This window comes from Macaca nemestrina, chromosome 9, assembly GCF_043159975.1.
Source record: "Macaca nemestrina isolate mMacNem1 chromosome 9, mMacNem.hap1, whole genome shotgun sequence".
NCBI lineage: Eukaryota > Metazoa > Chordata > Mammalia > Primates > Cercopithecidae > Macaca > Macaca nemestrina.
In genome coordinates this window covers 59588468-59607845 of record NC_092133.1, presented here as the reverse complement: position 1 = coordinate 59607845, position 19378 = coordinate 59588468, and the positions used below count along the sequence as shown (strand labels likewise).

At 38.6% G+C, this 19378-nt stretch overlaps 1 protein-coding gene across 2 annotated transcripts in view; it reads left to right on the top strand.

Annotated features, from left to right (window-relative positions):
* Nucleotides 1–19378, top strand: part of LOC105466156 (jumonji domain containing 1C) — a 310861-nt gene that overhangs the window by 2024 nt on the left and 289459 nt on the right. Inside the window, exon 1 of one of the 2 annotated variants that reach the window (XM_011715124.3) lies at nt 1923–2395. The exons of the other annotated variant lie outside the window; for it this stretch is intronic. Within the exon in view, the coding sequence (XP_011713426.1) occupies nt 2237–2395 (159 nt within the window). The 5' untranslated portion in view covers nt 1923–2236. Of the gene's footprint in view, nt 1–1922; nt 2396–19378 lie in introns of those variants that run through there. 2 annotated transcript variants of the gene reach the window in all.

The following is a 19378-nucleotide window of genomic DNA, read 5'->3' as shown; positions in this document are numbered from 1 at the left end:
AGAGACGGGGTTTTACCGTGTTAGCCAGGATGGTCTGGATTTCCTGACCTCGTGATCCGCCCGTCTCGGCCTCCCAAAGTGCTGGGATTACAGGCGTGAGCCACCGCGCCCGGCTCTCTTGTATCCTTACATATGTTGGATTATTGTCACCAAGCCACTTTACTGGCTCCTTAATCTACATTGATTTTAGAAATCTTCATCTGTAATTCTTCATTATACAGTGTACACTGAAAAAGTGGACTTGGAAATAAAATTGCCCAAGCAAAATTAAGTTTTTCTCTCAACTTGCCAATGTGCATTTTTGGATATGTTTTGCCTTTTTAATTTATTAGAGCTTTTTGTTGTTGTTTTCGGGGGACTGAGTTTTTGCTCTTGTTGCCCGGGTTGGAGTGCAGTGGTGCGATCTCGGCTCACTGCAATCTCCGGCTCCCAGGTTCAAGCGATTCTCCGAGTGCTGCCTCCTGAGTAGCTGGGATTACAGGCGCGCGCCACCACCCCCAGCTAATTTTTTGTACTTTTAGTAGAGAGGGGGTTTCATCATGTTGGCCAGGCTGGTCTCGAACTCCTGACCTCAGGTGATCCGCCTCCCAAAGCGCAGGGATTACAGACGTTAGGCACCGCGCCCAGCCTATTTATTACAGTTCTGTGTTTGGTCTTTAGCAAAATTCGACCATGATTATTAAAATCCATCTTCCTTATAATTTTGGTTTCTAACCTATTAGCAGTGGTCATGTTTCTCCATTTCAAATTGCCCAGCTTGAGTGTTCTAGAGAAAACAGATAAAAGCCTTATAGTTATTTAAACATTCAGATTACTAAACTTTTTTTAAATAGAGGTTCAGGAAAATCTCTAAGAGACTGAAATTTAGAATATTTTATTGGACTAGAAGAATTTTTAAGCGGACTGTAATCACTAATGCCACTGAAAAACCACAACTGGGATTTTTAAAACTACCTATAAAAAAGCAGTATAAAGTGTGCCTGAAATCGAACTGCTCGCTGACATCTGTAGGGAGGTTTGATTTATAACAATTAAAGAAGTTGATCAAAGAAGAGTGTTCCAAGAGATCTGTGTGTAGGTTAGGGAGTCCTATTGTAATTGGATGGGAAATAAATATAATTTACTTTCTTGAATTGTGATTGGTTAAAATCCTTTTGTTTCCGTGGTATTTTCTAATAACTGAATCTGGGGATTTTCTCTGCTGTTATTATCCGACCTACCTGTGTGTTTGAGCTACGTACTAGTACTAAAAGCACTAAGACTGTCGCAGACAAGGTTTGTGAAATTTCAGGACGTTGACAAGGGCCCGCCACGGAGCATTTACTGTTCTTATAATAAAGCAGTGACGAATTTAAATCTCTGAATAGCTTAAACATGTAATTAGTATCGCTACAAAAGAAAAGGATGATATTTTCCCCTTCGTTTTCCCTTGAAGTCATGAACGGTTGGTTCTGCTGTGACTTTGGGGCTTAGTTTTCAGTAGAAGTGTTGTCCTGCTCTGCTGCTGGTACTGCGGTACTGCTAATTCAGGCTAACTAAGGCGGCGGGCGCCGTGTGCTCTGAACATCGCGCCGGGGGTGAGGCGTCAACCCTGGAGTTTATTTTGTGATCAAAGTGGAACCACTACACTTCACTTTCCCCTCACCTCCACTTCTGAGGGAGCAACGAATACACAGGTAGACCCCCAAAAGCTTTGAATAGCTGTCGCCTACTTCCCCGCGGCCGGCTTCATTTCTTGGTCTGCCGCCGCCGCCACCTCTGGATCTCGGAGGACCCCGTGGCGGCGGCCGCCGCCTCCGCAAGGCTGGGCACTACTTTCCGTCTGCGGTGGTTCCGCCGACCCTCCCGCGGCTCCTGCCCCGCCCGCGCCGGCGGAAGGAGACGCGCTGCGCGTCGCCGCTGCCCGGGGACGGAGACGGAGCAGTACTGGCCGCGGTGCGGTGGCGGCGGCTGGGCTGCCTCTGGGTGTTCGACGGCCGTGTTGGGTTTTCTCTCAGTTTTCTTGTGTGGCGCTGCAGCCCAACGCTGCGAATCTGGGATTCCAGAGGAGTGTTTGGGGGAGGGACCGAGGTCGCTGTGTCCGGGGCAGAGCGGCCAGTGCGCCCCGAGTCTGCGCTCGTTCGGGGCCGCTGCCGTGCCCCGGTTCGCTCTCCTCAGCATGAGCGGCCGGTAGGAGCGAGGTTTCACCGGTTCCCTCGCACTGGAGGAGGCAGCGGTCGCTTCGGCAGCGACGGCTATGGCGGTGGAGACGCGGCCGGAGCTGGTGGGGAAGCGGTTCCTGTGTGTGGCGGTCAGCGACGAGGCGCGTCCGGAGCGCTGGGAGAGCGGACGCGGCTGGCGAGCGGGGGTCATCCGAGCCGTGTCACACAGGGACAGCCGCAATCCGGACCTGGCGGTAAGAGAGCGAGCGCCCCCCTTCCCCCCTGCCGCGTCCGCACCCGGCTCTCGCAGACGTACCTTGCGGGCTTCCCTCTGGCACCTCGCTCAGCCCGGCCAACTGGCGGTCACGCCCCTCTGCCGAGCCCTTGGCTTGTTTGCCCGCATCCCTTGCCTGGGTCCCTGCCTCTCTGCGAGCGGCTTCCCCAGGGGAGGCGGTGTCGGAGCGGGACTCCCGGGATAGCCGTGGAGGCCGCCCTGCCCCCAATCCCGGAGGGGTCGACCGCAGCTGCCCGCTGTGGCGCCTGGGCGGCCGCGGAGACCTCCCCAAAAGGCGGAGCTGCGAGTCCGGCGCCGCGCGGGCAGGTAGGGGTAGGGGGCGGACCACTCATAGCGATAGGTGGCCAGCTTCCCTGGCATCTCTTTTCTTGGAAAAGTGTTCATAGTGTTGTAGCTCGAGACTTAAAACTTGTCCTGTAAGTTTGCTGAAGGGGAGGGAGGAAAGGACAGAGACGTTCCCACACAGTCCGGGGATTCCTTTGTGTTTTAGAGGCAGAGGCCGTGGTGGTGGTGGCGGTGCCCGGGTTCATCCTCACCTTAATAGATGCTTGGCTTTCTAACCGGAAAGGTTTATAAAAGTGAAAAATGTTGGTATGGAGGGTAATCTCTTTCTTTCTGTGCCCAGTGTACTTTTTTTGTTAGAAAGATGCAGTGCTTTGGAGTCAAGCTGTTTCTGGGTTTTATATGGTTTTAAATAAGACGAAAAATGTCAATTAAAATGTTAAATGCCATGCAGAATTGATTGTCTTTTTTTTTCTTTTGCTTTCTTATGTGTGACACTGCCAGTGTTTTCTTTGAGTAGTGTAGGTATGTGCGTGATTTTGAGCTGTAATATGCTCTGTTGTGTTCCCAAGTGCATTCTCACTGAGGGGCAGCTTGAAGGTAAGGGGCGTAGTAGAGACAAGACATAGACTAGACTTCCCAAGGTTGTTTTATGAATACGTTATCTATGAAATTTATTTGTAGTGCCCTGAGCCACTTATTTTTTCACTGAAAATTTCAAATTTAGGAATATTTTTTCCCCTTGTATGCATGCAAGCTTACAATTCCAAATTCACTGTAATATCTGTACAGGTATCTACCTAATGTTTTTTACCTACCTGTTTTAATAGTTTCTGAATGTTTTTGTAAACTCGGGTTTTCATCACTGTAGTCAGTGATATAGTTAATGCGGCATGTATTAATGTTGACTCGACATTGCAAAATAGGTATGTTTTGCTAATAGGTGTTTCTAACAGGAAATAGAAGTAGTTTTGAAGGTTTTGGCTGGTTATTTTCGTACAAAAGTGTATAATCTTCCTTAAGAAGTATTGCTGATGTTAGTGGTTCTAGAAATTGGGAGTTCCATCAGTAACTACTTTTATTTTGTTTGTGTAAAAGGCTGAGGTGAGAGGATTGCTAGAGCCCAGGACTTGGAGTCCAGCCTGGGCAACATAGGTGAGACCCCCCCATCTCTAAAAAAGGAAAAAAAAAATGTATATATAAATGACTTTATTGCTTTCTTAGTTGAGAATTTAAGTGATGTAAAGAGGAGGTTTACATATATTAGTAAATGGTAAGGTATTAAGCTGGATATTAAAAAATAAATTATCTGTAGATGGTAGAGATTGACTGGAAAGAATGGGAAAGAGTTTCTTCAGGTGATGGAAATGTTTCCTATCCTGATTGTTGGTTACACAGGTATATATATTTACACAAGTAAATATATATATAAATATATATATTTGTCAAAACTTACTGAATTGATACTATCTTTACATTTCACCGTATCTAATTTTAACAAAAAAAGAAAAATGTATGTTGAACCATAACTATGTGAACCCTTGATGAGTTTTTTATCTAAGTCTTTATTTGAAAATTTGAATATTACTAATTTAGTTTTTTTAGCCTAGAATCTACCATTTTAGATTTATTTCCAGATTTTCTTACATTCATATTTCTTAAACGAAACTTGGAACAGTTTAGCATTAACATAATGTAATATTCCTGTTAGACTGTGATTACTGCAGAGTAGATTTTAAGTTAAATGAAATTAGGCTGGGCACAGTGGCTCATGCTTGTAAACCCAACATTTTGGGAGACTGAGATGGGAAGATACTTGAGCGCAGGAGTTTGAGACCAGCCTGGGCAACATGGTGAAACCCTGTTCCTACAAAAAATACAGAAATTAGCCGGGCATAGTGGTGCAACGCCTGTGGTTCCAGCTATTCGGAGGGCTGAGGTGGGAGGATCACCTGAGCTCAGCGAGGTTGAGGTTGAGACTGCAGTGAGCCAAGATTATGCCACTGCACTTCTGCCTGGGCAACAGAATGAGATCCTGTCTGTAAATAAACAAATAAATATATAAAATGAAATTATATGGAAAATGTTGAATAGGCTAGCTTGTGATTTTTTTTTTTTAAAGCTACAAATATGTTTAATTAAAAACCTATAAGTATGTTAGAAGTCCTGGCTGAATACACCTGTGGCACATGATTCGGAAGGATAATGATAAGAACTTGAAAGTAGTTGAGGGAATGCTGTGTCTCAAAGACAATCAGTTATTCTTATTTTGGGTCTTATGTATGAGGAATTGCCACGTGCATTAAATTTCTATAATTGTTTTAACTAATTAACGTAATCTTGGTGGTTTAAATGTTATACGCTTAATATTTGGTAGTTCTAGAGATGAAACTATGATGAAAAGACCTGAATCTTGCTGGGCTAAAATCAAAGTGTGGCAAGACTGTTTATTCTAGGAGAGATCCATTTTCTTTCCTTTTCTAGTTTTTGGAAGCTATCCACATTCCTTGGCTCATGGCCCCCTTCCTCCATCTTAAAAAAAGCCAACCCAGTTGTAGCTCTCTGACCATTTTTCCCTAGTCATCTCCTTCTGACTCTCCTGCTTACCCCTTACACTTCTAAGTGCCCTGTTGATTACTTTGGGCCAGTTGACATAATCCAGGATAATCTTGCCGCCTGTGAACCATGACTCCATATAAACTTTAATTCTCCTTTCCCATGTAATGTAACAGTTGTAGGATCCCGGGATTAGGACATGGATATCTTTGGGATTAAATTATTTTTTTACCACACCGTGGTAGCAAACATATTTCTTGTACAGTATGAACATATATACTTTGATAAAAAGAAAGATTTTATTTTTATTTTTTCAACCAGGGGTTATAGTGATATTACTTTCTAATCTTTTAAGTAATAAGTTTAATTAGTAGAGTTTTCATTAGGTTATGTTGGATAATTTCAAATAGTTTGTCAACTTTTAAAAAAAATGGCTTGAGAACCTTTTGGGTTATCTGTATTGAAATTATCTTTGCTAACAAAATATCTAAGCCCTTTTTATGCATGAGGACCAAGTTGTTGAAGAAGTTGAAATATATATAGCACATTGTGAACCTTTTTCATTTTGAGCTTCTTTTTTAGCCCCATTACTTAGTTTTGTCTTGGGATACATTTTTGACATTACTGCTGTTCTACTTTTTGAGGAATTTTTCTAGAAAATTGATAGTGTAATGTAAGGTAAACTGGCAGTTGAGAAGTACTGTTGCATAATATTTATCCTTGAATAATATTGTGATATTAATTAAAGAGCAGACATCAATTTACTCTCCTCTTGTTTAACTTAGCTTCCATTTATGTTCTCAGTGATTTATTTATTTGCTTATCTATCCATCCATTCATCCACCCATCTGTCTACCTTTCTTTGATGCTTAGGTTGATTGTATTTCTGTTTTCAAGCCAGTTCTGTCTAAAGTGTAAGTATTTAACAAAATATGTCTGGTTTTTTCAATAGAGAAAAGGACAATAAAAAAATCATACTGTGTTTTAAAGGCCAAACCCATAAATTTGCTTGTATTTAGGGGATAACTTGGGAATGAAGAGTTTAAACTGTTCTGAGATGTGTATCAGCTGATAAGTTATTTTGCAAAACGTCTGTCTTAAATATGAATAATATTCATGTTTAGGAAATTTAAAGTGATTTATAATTTTGCATATAAAGAAAACCCCTTTTTGTGTTTGGGTCTACCCATTTCTGCTTAGTTTTCTCATTTAAGTTTCTTATTGAGTTGGTAGCGTTACATTTCCTTGTATCTTTATGTCAGTCTGACATTTACGTTGTCTTGCATCATTATTAAAAATGCTAATTTCTGGTCTGTTTACAAAATGTTGAATGTATGAATGAATGAAAGTGATTTTTACTTCATTGGTCAATATGACCTTGATAGGTTTACTATAGCAAAATTGGTTTTGCTGGTAGGTAGAAAGACTTCTATGACTGACATAAGTATGCCAACTATTTTTCACACTCTTGAATTTGTTACTGCTATTGGTGACAAAGATTTGAATATAGGAATATGACTAAATTGCCCCAATGGTAGGACATAAACTTGTGCAGTTGTTACCACTAGCTAGTTTTAAAAGAAGGTGATGATCACCCAATAAATGTTAATTGTGTTTCTGTGTAAAATTAAAGGGGCTATTGTTTTATATGATCTTTTGACCCATCATTTATATGTTCTAGCATATATTTTAAATAGGGAATTCCAATAATTTCCAATAATTTTAAATAGGGAATTCCAATAAGTTCCAATAATTTTAAGTAGGGAATGTTTTCATTCATTAGAATAATTGAACTATAGAAATTTTATCATGCAAAACCTTATCGTCTTCGTATAGGGATATTATTGCATGTGAAAGTAAAAATGTTAACTAGATACTTCAGTGTAATTGAAAGCATACACAGGCTATTTCCCTGTATTTATAAATTTTATATATTATTTTTAGACAATTTTAAGTCGTATACAAGGAATGTCTTTAAGTATAAAATTCATTTTCTGTCTTTAGGTCTAAAATTCATTTTCTGTCATCTTCACATATTTAGTACAGTACCTAGCATTTACTTAGGTGTTCGTAAATGCTTACTGAATAATAAAGGAATATCATAAGTTACTTGAATATTTTAATTCATACTAACCATCTCAAGTTTCTATTACTATTTGCTTTTTTTGAGACAGGGTCTTGCCCTGTTACCCAGGCTGGAGTGCAGTGGTGTGATCATTGCTCACTGCCACCTGGTACCCCTCAACTCAGGCAATCCTCCCACCTCAGCCTCCTGAATAGCTGGAACTACAGGCTTGTGTTACTACACCCAACTAATTTTTTAATTTTTTCTTTTGTGGAGATGAGGTCTCACTTTGTTGCCAGGCTGGTCTTGGACTCCTGGCCTCAAGTGAGCCTCCCAGCTTGGCCTCCCAAAATGCTGGGATTACAGGTGTGAGGCACCTACACCTGACCTTACTATTTACTGTTAATTGTAAATTTTTTATTTCTCTTATGGCACTGTGTACGTTCCCCTCCCCAGTATCCATTCTGCCTTTTATCCAGTTGTGTGGTTTGAATACAGGGTAGGCCATGATTTTTCTAAGCTAAATTACAGAATAGAACTCCATTGATTGGTACAGGCCATAAATGGATCCAATTGGAGTGATTCCAAGGATGGCATTGTGTGGGTATGAGTCTGGAACTGCTTCAGCCGTTTTTCTACTTTAAGGTAAACCAATTTGAAGGCAAAGCTGACATAGAGAGGTTAATAGCATTGACATGGTAGCAGGAGAAAATGTGACTGACCGAAGTTTTTCTGAATCCTACATACTACTGTTGGATTTTTCTCTTATGAGAGTTTTCATTTTGGGAGAATAAATTTACTTAAGGTTTAAGTGTGTTTTGGTTCCTTTTTCTTTCCCTTGGAAGCAAAAGTATGTTAACTGATCACATGGTAATATTTCACTCCACTCTTTTTGAATAATGAAAGCAGCATTTTCTTGAAACTTTTAAATTTGTTATTTGATGTTCAGATGTTAGAGTCTTGTCATACTGATTTTTTTTTTATAACTCTGATTTTCAGAAAAGATGGTATGTTCTGCTTTTATGTGTCCAGGTATATCCCAAAGCTTTGTAAATATTAATTTGTTTTAATGTGTATGAAGTATAAATATCTAACTTACTAAATATTTACAAATAAGAAATAGCATTGAGTTTTGATATTAGGAAGTGAACCATAATCCCTCACAGTGAAATAGAAATTTCAGGAGAGCTACATCAGTGTTTCAGAAATTAGCAAGAGAGGGCAAGCTTGGCTTTTTTAGATCGTATATATCATAAAACCCTAGTTTATACTCTGTCAGTGTTGGTCAGATAAATAGCTGTAAGTCCACTATTCTTTATCTGCAGTTCTGAAATTCAAATAGCTGTAGCAACTCCATTTTTTAATGATTCGTTTGGAAGCAAAACCTGACTAAACTCATTTTTTTAGTAGAGCTTAATAGGAATTGAGTATTTTTTATAGGAGAAATATTAATGTGCTTAACTTTTAGGGTTCTGTTCTAAATCCTTCAGAGGTGTTATGTATTGCCTAAGAATTGTACTGTATTACCATAGTTAACTAGCATAATGTAAGGACTTGTACTGTCTTACCATAATCAACTACCATCATGTATGCTATAGGCCAAGCATGGTGGCTCAAATCTGTAATCTCAGCACTTCAGGAGGCCAAGGCAGGCAGATCATTTGAGCTCAGGAGTTCAAGACCAGCCTGAGCAACATGGTGAAATCCTGTCTACTAAAAATACAAAAAGTAGCCAGGCGTGGTGGTGTGCGCCTGTGGTCCCAGCTCCTTTGGGTACTGAGGTGGGAGGATGGCTTGAGCCTGAGTGGTCAAGGCTACATTGAGCCATGATCATGCCATTGCATTCTAGCCTGGGTGACAAAGTGATACTCTGCCTCAAAAAAATAAAATAAAATAAAAAAAGCTACATTTAACTTTATAAAAATCCAATAAATTTTTAATACTAAAATATGTTGGAAGAGTTTGGATGAGGGATTGTTATTTGAATACTAATATGATTTTTGGTGATGTAGATTTAATGACAACAAATACTGCTAATTTTGTTTGTTAGGAGATTTGATAGTGATCATATGTCTGCCTAATTTCAGATAGTTTTTCTAGTGTGGATTTTAGCAGACTTTTTTTTTTTTTTCCATAAAGACAGGGTCTCACTCTGTTGCCCAGGTGGGAGTACAGTGGCATAATTACAGGTCATGGGAGCCTTGACCTTTTGGGCTCAAGAGATCCTCCCACCTCAGCCCCACAAGTAGCTGGGACTACAGGCATGAGCCACCATGCCTGGCTAATTTTTTTTTGCTTTTTGTAGAGATGGAGTCTGACTGTGTTGCCCAGGCCAGTCTTAAACGTCTGGGCTCAAGCAGTCCTCCTGCTTTAGACTCCCAAAGTGTTGGGATTAGAGGTGTGAGCCGTGGCGTCCAGCTTCACACTTTTATTAGATACAAAATTCTTAATCTAACAAATTTTTAAGGGTTATGTACTTTTAGTTTTACAACTGGTGTTTACTAAATTGTTAATGTTGAAACATTGTCTGAAATTATAGAATTGGATAAAATCCTTTTGGGTAGAATTTATATTTTATATTCTAGCTAGTTTATGAAATTATTCTCTTAAACCCATTGATGAAAATGTTGATTTATCTTATATTGTAGAACTATTGTTTTAATTATAGAATACATGAGCTAAGTAGAAAAACAGCAGCTCACAATCTGTTTACTGTTTTGTCTGGCAAAACAAAACTATGCATAGTGCTGACTTATGAAAAACTCAAGAGTTTTTGAAATCACACAATCAGTAAGTGTCAGGGCAGGAATTTGAATGCAGATTTCTGATTTCAAATCTGTTATCTCTGTACTCTGCCATATTGCTTCTCCCAATGGTTTGTGATTCACAGTATCTCAAAGTAAAAGACAGAAATTTCCTTTACTTGTAATGTTATATATTCTTTCTGAGCCCTTTCTCTTTCTTCATTTCTGTAGCACTATGATTTAATCCTCTTGGGCTTTTATTTCTCCTTCCTTCCCATCTGCAGTTCCTCTTATCTTCTTAATTTGGTATTTCAAATTCAGTCCTTTGCCTACTGTTTGTTGTTGTTGTTTTAATCTTGTTACTTCCTTTGGAGATTTTACTTGTACTATGTTGCATAATTACTCACAAATCTGCAATTAAAGATTGGCCTTTCTTCAATTTGATCTGCCATCTCTACTGTTTGGAAGCTTTACATTAATGTCCCATATTTGGGTTTGAAATAATGTGTTTAAAGTATAATTTATTATCTTCATGTGAAACCAGCTGCCATTTTGAGATTTAATTTGAAGTCTCACCTGGGCTTCAAAACACCTTCATCTTAAATGTTTTTCCACCTTGAATGTCTGCATTTACTTAGTTCTGCAGATTTCTTCCTTTAAATTGGAACCCGCTTTCCTGTCTCCCTTTTCAACTTGTACTACCACTTGCTCAAAACCTTCGTTGCTTGATTTATTTGGGTTGTATCTATTGATACTTACTGTATTAAAAACTAAGTGAAGTTTTTAAAACACAAGAGCAGTTTTTCATAAGTCAGCGCTATGCAGACATAGTTTTGTTTTGCCAGACAAAACCCAAGTAGCCTGCTGCTCTGTACACTGATGAAAGAATGAATGGAAAAGGCAAATAATGTCTTAGTAGTATTTTGAGAAGTTTTTATCTTACTAATCCCTTGAATGGATTTTGTTGCCCTGGAAACATTTGGTGAAGGTTATCTGTTCATCTAATTCTCTTTAGTAGAATTATTTACATTAGTATCACTAAATAGTTAAATTTTAAGTTGAATTTGGCTTCTTCATCACTTCAGGTTTCTTCCAGTATTTTCTATGTGGCTATATTGCTTTTGAAAATTATGTATTTTGAACGTAGAAGGTTGCATGTAACATGCCAGAAAATGTTAACATGGCAGTAGAAATAGTCAGCATTCCTAGAATAGATTTCAGATTTTTTCAAAGCTAGAAGAGGTCTGTGTGACTAATTCATTTCTTGTGAAAGACTGACACTTAGGAGCTGAAACATCTGATCCATCTGTTAAAGTTAGGAGTTTAAGATTCAAAAATCTTTACGCTCAGAGGAATATCAAGGAAGCAGTATGCTAATGTTTGGTTAAAATTTTGTGTTGTTATTTAATATAAAATGGCTTTATGTATATTTAACATGGAAGTTATTTCCTCCCTATATTGTGATTCCATAGATGGAATCTTCATGCAATATAGGACTAGGAAAAATATTTGTATAAGAATTTAAAGTTGATGAACTATTCCAGTGTGTTGAATAACATCATACTATTTTTGGTCTATGTTCTTTTTCTTTTTTAAAATCACATTGATAAAACTATGTAGAGCCTATTTTAGAGCGTTTCCACTATTCCCTAAAACATTGCCATAATTTTCAAAATCTCTGATCATATTTTAATACCAAAGTGAATCATTTTAAGGGAAACCATTTTACTTTACATTGTTCATATGAATTAAGTTGTGAATATGAATATAGACTGTATATATACAATTTCACCTTTCCGTAATGGTTTTGAAATATACAAACATACATGTAGTTATATAATAGAGATAATTATTAAGACTCCTGGAAGTATTAAATATAACAAGGAAAAAAGCAAATATGCTTACAGTTAATATAATATTGCATTAAATTTGCCTCTGAATTTCTCAGTCTTGAGCAAAATAAGAATTGTGATGAATTAAAATACCATTTATTTTCAGAGTGTTTTTCACTAGGTTCTACTACTTTTTTGAATTGCTTTCTTTGGTGTCTTGGAAAACTAAGTGACCAAAGGGTATAGGAGACAAGAAACCTGGGAGCACTGAATTCTCATTTTTATCCCTTTCAATTAGAACACCATTGATTTTATCAATTTTATTTAATAATGATTTCATAGGCCAGAAAATTAGGTTACACAGTTCTTTTTTCAGTGAGAAGGATATAAGCCATTTATAAAGAGAGAAACTTTTCTTGAAAAAAAAATCTGAATCTGGTAGCTTAATACAAGGGAAATAGCAAATGAAGAGCTCTTTCTTGGTAAATAAGAATCCAGTGTGTCATTATAAAGTATCACTTCATGAGGATATTCCTACAAGAGATTAAAATAATGTTGGGATATGTAATTGTTTAGTGATCAGTGGAACCTAAAGGAGAAGAAACTAATAATAAAAATGACTAAAGTTCACGATTGTCAACCTTTTATTTCTTGCACTCATTGCAGTGTCCCGGTGGATAGGGTTAAGCTGTAGCGTGCGGAATTGTGGAGGAAACATGTTTGAATGGGTTTTTTTAAGACCTCATACCCAGATGCTGTGATCTTAGACATGGAGTATAGGACAAGAATCTGTACTAAAATTTATTAACTTTTTTTTTTTTTTTTTTTTTTTTGAGACGGAGTCTCGCTCTGTTGCCCAGGCTGGAATGCAGCGGCACCATCTCGACTCACTGCAAGCTCTGCCTCCTGGGTTCATGCCATTCTCCTGCCTCAGCCTGCCAAGTAGGTGGGACTACAGACACCTGCCACCACGCCCGGCTAATTTTTTGTATTTGTAGTAGAGATGGGGTTTCCCTTTGTTAGCCAGGATGTTCTCGATCTCCTGACCTCGTGATCCGCCTGCCTCGGCCTCCCAAAGTGCTGGGATTACAGGCGTGAGCCACCACACCTGGCCTTAACTTTTTTGGTTGGGTACCACAGCAACATAAGAAAGTATATTTAGAATAATCTCACTCCCACCTCTGCCCCGATCAGCCTAGTTTACTCTGCATCTCTTTTAAATAACCATTTTTGTTAATTTCTTATGTTTTCTTCCAGAGCTTTTTGTTAAAAATAAAGATGTGAACAGATGCACATAGTCTTATTCCTCCCAGGCATATGTAGTCAAGCTGAGCATCCCCTAAAGGAAAATAACCACATGTTATAGGTGTTGTAATTTAATACAACAGGAACTACACAATTCAACTTATGAAGTATTTTTGCCCAAAAGAACTGAACCTGAATATAATCAAACTTCTAGATTCTGACAACAGTTTAAGGACATGTGGAGGTAGAGGAACATGTTAAACTACACCATGAGGATACAGTCAGCCATATTCATTATGTGGGGAATTACAGAGCTGTGCTTTTCAGTATGGTAGCCACTACTCATGTGTGGCACTTTAATAAAATGAAAAATCAGGCTAGGCGCAGTAGCTCATGCCTGTAATCTCAGCACTTTGGGAGGCCAAGGTGGGTGGATCACTTGAGGTCAGGAGTTCAAGACCAGCCTGGGCAACATGGTAAAACCCTGTCTCTCCTAAAAATGCAAAAATTAACTGGGTGTGGTGGTGCAGGCCTGTCATCCCAGCTACTAGGGGGGCTGAGGCATGAGACATGAGAATTGCTTGAACCAGGAAGTGGAGGTTGCAGTGAGCTGAGATTGTGTCACTACACTCCAGCTTGGGCAACAGAATGAGATTCCATTTCAAAAAACAACAAAAAAAATTAGCTGGGCTTGGTGGTGCGAGCCTGTAATCCCAGATACTCTGGAGGCTGAGGCATGAGAATCTTGAACCAGGAAGGTGTAGGTTGCAATGAGCTGAGATCATGCCACTGTACTCCAGCCTGGGTGACAGAGGGAGACTGAGTCTCAAAAACAAGAAAAAAAATCAGTTTATCCTTTTAGAACTCTGATCACATTTTATATGCTCAGTTGACACATATGGTTAATGTCCACAGTCTCAGACAGTACAAATACAGAAAATTTCCATCATTGCAAAAAGTAAATACAGCTATTCAATTGGATACAGCTTTTCTATAGTAACCATTAAAATTAAAAATTAAGATGTGTAATTTTCTGAGTAGTAGAAGAGAAAAAAACTGGAATGATACAAATAGAATTGGAGGCCAGGCACAGTGGCTCAAGCCTGTAATCCCTAGCACTTTGGGAGGCTGAGGTGAGCGGATGCCCTGAGGTCTGGGGTTCGCCACCAGCCTGGCCAACATGGTGAAACCCAGTCTCTACTAAAAATACAGAAATTAGCTGGGTGTGGTGGCGCATGCATGCCTGTAGTCCCAGCTGCTCGGGAGGCTGAGGCAGAATTGCTTGAACCCAGGAAGCGGAGGTTGCAGTGAGCCAAGGTAGCGCCACTGCCCTCCAGCCTGGGTGACAGAGCGAGATTCTATCTCAAAAAAAAAAAAAAAAAAAAAAATTACTCCTTTTTGACATGCAGGTTTTTTCCTAGTCTCTTGCCATTTTTAACTACTTACAGTACATTACTCTGTATGGCTTTGCTTGACAGACACAAAGGATCAGTAAAAATTTTTCCTTTGGCATCAGGCCATTGTTTCAGCTTAAGAAATTATTTCTAATTTGAAATTATATTTTAAAACGTTCACTTTTTATCCAATAATATAAAATGTCTTTGTCTTTTGCTATATTTTAGGAATATTTGTGGACTATCTATTATATTCCATGTATCTTTCTGTTTCTTGTACCACAAGATCATAGAGTGTTTTAATGATTGCAGTTTTATAGAATCTTCATAGGTAAGGCAAATCTGTTGCCTTAATAGGTAAGGCAAATGAAGAGTAATGACTCTTCATTTTCAAGAACGGACATTCTTTAAAAATTTTCTTATTGTGGTAAAATATACGTAAGAAAACTTACCATTTTAACCATTTTTGTTTTGGTTTGTTTGAGGCAGGGTCTCATTCTGTCACCCAGGCTGGAGTGCAGTGGCACCATCTCGGCTCACTGGAACCTCCGCCTCCCGGGTTCAAGTGATTCTCATGCCTCAGCCTCCTGAGTAGCTGCAGTTACAGGCACCCGCCACCGCACGTGGCCAGGTTTTGCACTTTTAGTAGAGATGAGGTTTTGCTATGTTGGCCAGGCTTGTCTCAAACTGACCTCAAGTGATCCGCCTGCCTCAGCCTCCCAAAGTGCTGGGATTACAGGTGTGACCTTCCATGCCTAGCTCATTTTAACCATTTTTAAGTGTACAGTTTAGTAACATTAAGTATATTCACATTATTGTGAAACTATCAGTACTGTCCATTGTCAGAAGTTTATCATCCCAAATAGAAACTCTCTATCTTATGTCTCTGTGAATTTGCCTGTCCTTCTTAAAAGTGGAATCATACAATATTTGTACTTTTGTGTCTGGGTTATTTTAACTTAGCATAATGTCAAGGTTTATCTGTATTGTAGCAAGTATCATTACTTCGTTTCTTTTTATGGCTGAGTAATATTCCGTTGAATATATATACCACATTTTGTTTATCCATTTATCTGATGGTGGATACTCGGGTTGCTTCTACCTTCTGGCTATTGTGAATAATGCTGCTATGAACATCAGTGTACACATATCCATTTAAGTCCCTGCCTTTTACTTCCTGGGGGTATGTACCCAGAATTTTTGCTGGATCATATGGTAATTTTATGTTTTGTGAGGAACCACTGTACAGTTTTCCACAGTGGCTGCACCATCATATGTTCTCAGCAGCAATGAACATGGATTCTAGTTTCTCTACATCCTAGTCAGCACTTACTATTTCCTGGGTGGTGTTTGAAAATAACCATCCTAATGGGTGTGAAATGATTTTTCATTATGGTAATTTTCCCAGTGATTAGTGATGTTTGAACATCTCTTCATGTGCATATTCACAATTTGTATATCTCCTTTGGAGAAATGTTTTGTTACCCAGTTTTGATTCAGCATGTTTTGTTTTGTTTTGCTTTGCTTTGTTATAGGAGTTCTTTTACATATTCTGGATATTAGTACCTTATCAGATAAGTGATTAGAGATATATTCTCTATTCTGTGGGTTGCCTTTTCACGTTCTTGATAATGTCTTTTGATGCATAGAAAAATTTCAAATTTTGATGTAGTTCAGTGTATCCATCTTTTATTTTCTTTTGTTTTTGGTGCTTTTGGTGTCATTTCCCAGAAGTTGCTGCCAAATCTAATGTTATTGAAGCTTTCCTGTCTTCGTTTGCTTCTAAGTCTTCTATAGTTTTAAGCTCTTGGTTTAGTTCTTGGATCCATTTTTAGTTGACTTTTGTATATGGTGTAAGATAAAGGTTCAACTTTATTTTCTTACATCTGTTAATCTCGTTTTCTTAGCACCATTTGTTGAAAAGACTGTTCTTTTTCCATTGAATAGTTTTGGCACCTTTTTCAAAAATTATTTGGCCATATATGCAGGGGTTTATCTGGTCTCTCTCTTCATCTATACAGTTTTCTCTCATTATCTGTGGGGGATTGACTAGGACTTCCAATGCTATGTTGAATAGAAGTGGCAACAGCAGGTATCCTTGTCTTGCTCTTGATGTTAGAGAAAAAGCTTTTAGTGTTTCACCATTGAGTATGATGTTAGCTGTGGGATGTTCATAGCTGGCCTTCATTATGTTGTATTTTCCTTCTTTTCCTAGTTTGTAGAGTGTTTTATGAAAAAATGAATTTTGCCACATGCTTTATCTACAGCAATTGAGATGATCATAAGAGTTTTTCCCCCTTCATTCTGTGAATGTATTGTATTTATTGATTTTTGTGTGTTGAACCATCCTTGCATTCCAGCAATAAATCTCAGTTTCTATTTTTTTTTAAATTTCTCTTTTTAAGAGACAGGATCTCACTATTTTGCCCAGGCAGTAGTCCTATGGCTATTCACAGGCAGAGTCATGGTAATAATGGTAATAATGCTGCTATGGTAATAATGCTGCTGTGAACATCTGTGTATGAATATCCTTTTATACACCCCTGGCCTCAAATGATCCTCCTGCCACAGACTTCCATTTAGCAGGGACTACAGATTTGTACCTCTGCACCTGGCTTTAATTGCATTCCACTAAAAAAAATTATTTTGTGATGCCTTTCATCATTTGTTTGCCTTTCTCACAAATACCCTGGTCTAATTTTGCTTTTCTTCCCCCCCCCCCCTTTTATTTTTTTGTTTTTTGAGACAGGGTCTCACTCTGTCACCCATACTGGAGTGCAGTGACACAGTCACAGCTTATTGTAGCCCGGACCTCGCGGGCCCAAGCAAGCCTCCTATTTCAGCCTCCCAAGTTGTTGGGTCCACAGGTGTGTGCCACCATGCCTGCCTAATTATTAAAAATTTTTTTGAAGATGGAGTGTCCCTGTGTTGCCAGGCTGGTCTCAAACTGGCCTCAAGTGATCTTCCTACCTTGGCCTCCCAAAATGTTGGGATTCCAGGCAAGAGCCACCACACCTGGCCTAACTTTGCTTGGAATTGTGTACAGTTTTGTAGACTAATTTAGGAAGTGTGAATATCTTTTCATTACTGAGTCTGCACTTCAAATAACATGTAATATCCATCCAGCTATTCATGTTTGATTTTTTAAATGATCTGCAGTGGATATGATTTTCTTCATATAAGTACTGTGTTTGTTAGGCTTATTCTTAGACACTGTGTATTTTGACACTTAGATGTATATTGATATATGCCTGAATCATTAATACATCTCTTTTACTCATTTGTTTCTTCAGACGCAACTTTTGGAATAAAAATAATGTGATCTTTCTTTTCCCTGTATATATTTTTAGCTCATGTAATAGCTTGGTAGCTTTTTTCATTCATAGGCTTAATAAAGTTACAGTAGACCTTAATATATATGAAAAGTGTTATAAAGAAAAAGTGAAATAATGTTACTAGCTTCTTAAATCTTGCCTAAAGTTTTAATAAACTGTTCAAGATGTTATTTCTTTATCATGTCTTTTGTTTTATCATTATAATCAGTGAATATATAATATTTATTTTACAGAATTTCACTTTTAGATTAAGGGTGTACCAATTTATCTTCAAGTGAAACTATAGCAAAAAATTTCTCATTCAAAATACAGATGAAAAAAACATTTTAGTGATGATTATTTACGATACAAAGCAAGTATATATTAGAATCCTTTACATTTTATTTTTTATTTTATTTTTTTTTTGGAGACAGAGTCTTGCTCTGTCATCCAGGCTGAAGTGCAGTGGTGCGATCTTGGCTCACTGCAGCCTCCGCCTCCTGGGTTCAAGTGATTCTTCCGTCTCAGCCTCCTGAGTAGCAGGGATTACACGCACACGCCACCACACCCGGCTAATTTTTGTATTTTTTGTAGAGAAGGGGTTTTGCCAGGTTGGCCAGGCTGGTCTCAAACTCCTGACTTCAGGTGATTCTCCCACCTCTGCCTCCAAAGTGCTGAGATTACAGGCGTGAGCCACCGCGCCCGACCTCCGGAAGTATCATAAATACTACTTTTTCAAAATGCTGTATCTATTCGGTACAATCACAATGTGTTTAGCATGATACATATGTAGACCTTCTTTAGAGTTCTTTTGATTCTCTGCAGTAGACTTCAAATAATTTTTCACCTCTGTCAAGTTTTAGAGAACTGCTTTATTTCTGTTTCCCTAGAACTCTACTTTAGCAAGGGTTAAAATTTGGAGAACAGCAAACCGATTTTCTCTTATGTATTTCCTTCAAGTTCTAATGTTTTTAAACATTGGTAGGGTTGAGGAAATAACAGATCAGAATGTATCCACTTCAAACAACAAATGGTTATACTCTCTGAATTCTTGGCTCTTGGCTGAGGTACTTGCGATATTTTAAAATGTATTGAGGCCGGGTGTGGTGGCTCACACCTGTAATTCCAGCATTTTGAGAGGCCGAGGCGGGTGATCACTTGAGGTCAGGAGTTTGAGACCAGCCTGGCCAACATGATGAAACCTCGCCTCTACTAAAAATACAAAAATTAGCTGGGCATGATGGCGTGAACCTGTAATCCCAGCTACTTGAGAGGCTGAGGCAGGAGAATCCCATGAACCTGGAAGGTGGAATTTGCAGTGAGGGGAGATTGTATCGCTACACTCCAGCCTGGGTGACAGAGCAAGACTCCGTCTAAAATAAAATAAAATAAAATAAAATAAAATAAAATAAAGCAAAATAAAATAAAAGTATTGGGAAAATGTTTAGTTTTACTCAATTCAGTAATGCACAAAGGATGAAAAGAGGATAGGTACTTTAGGTATTTATTG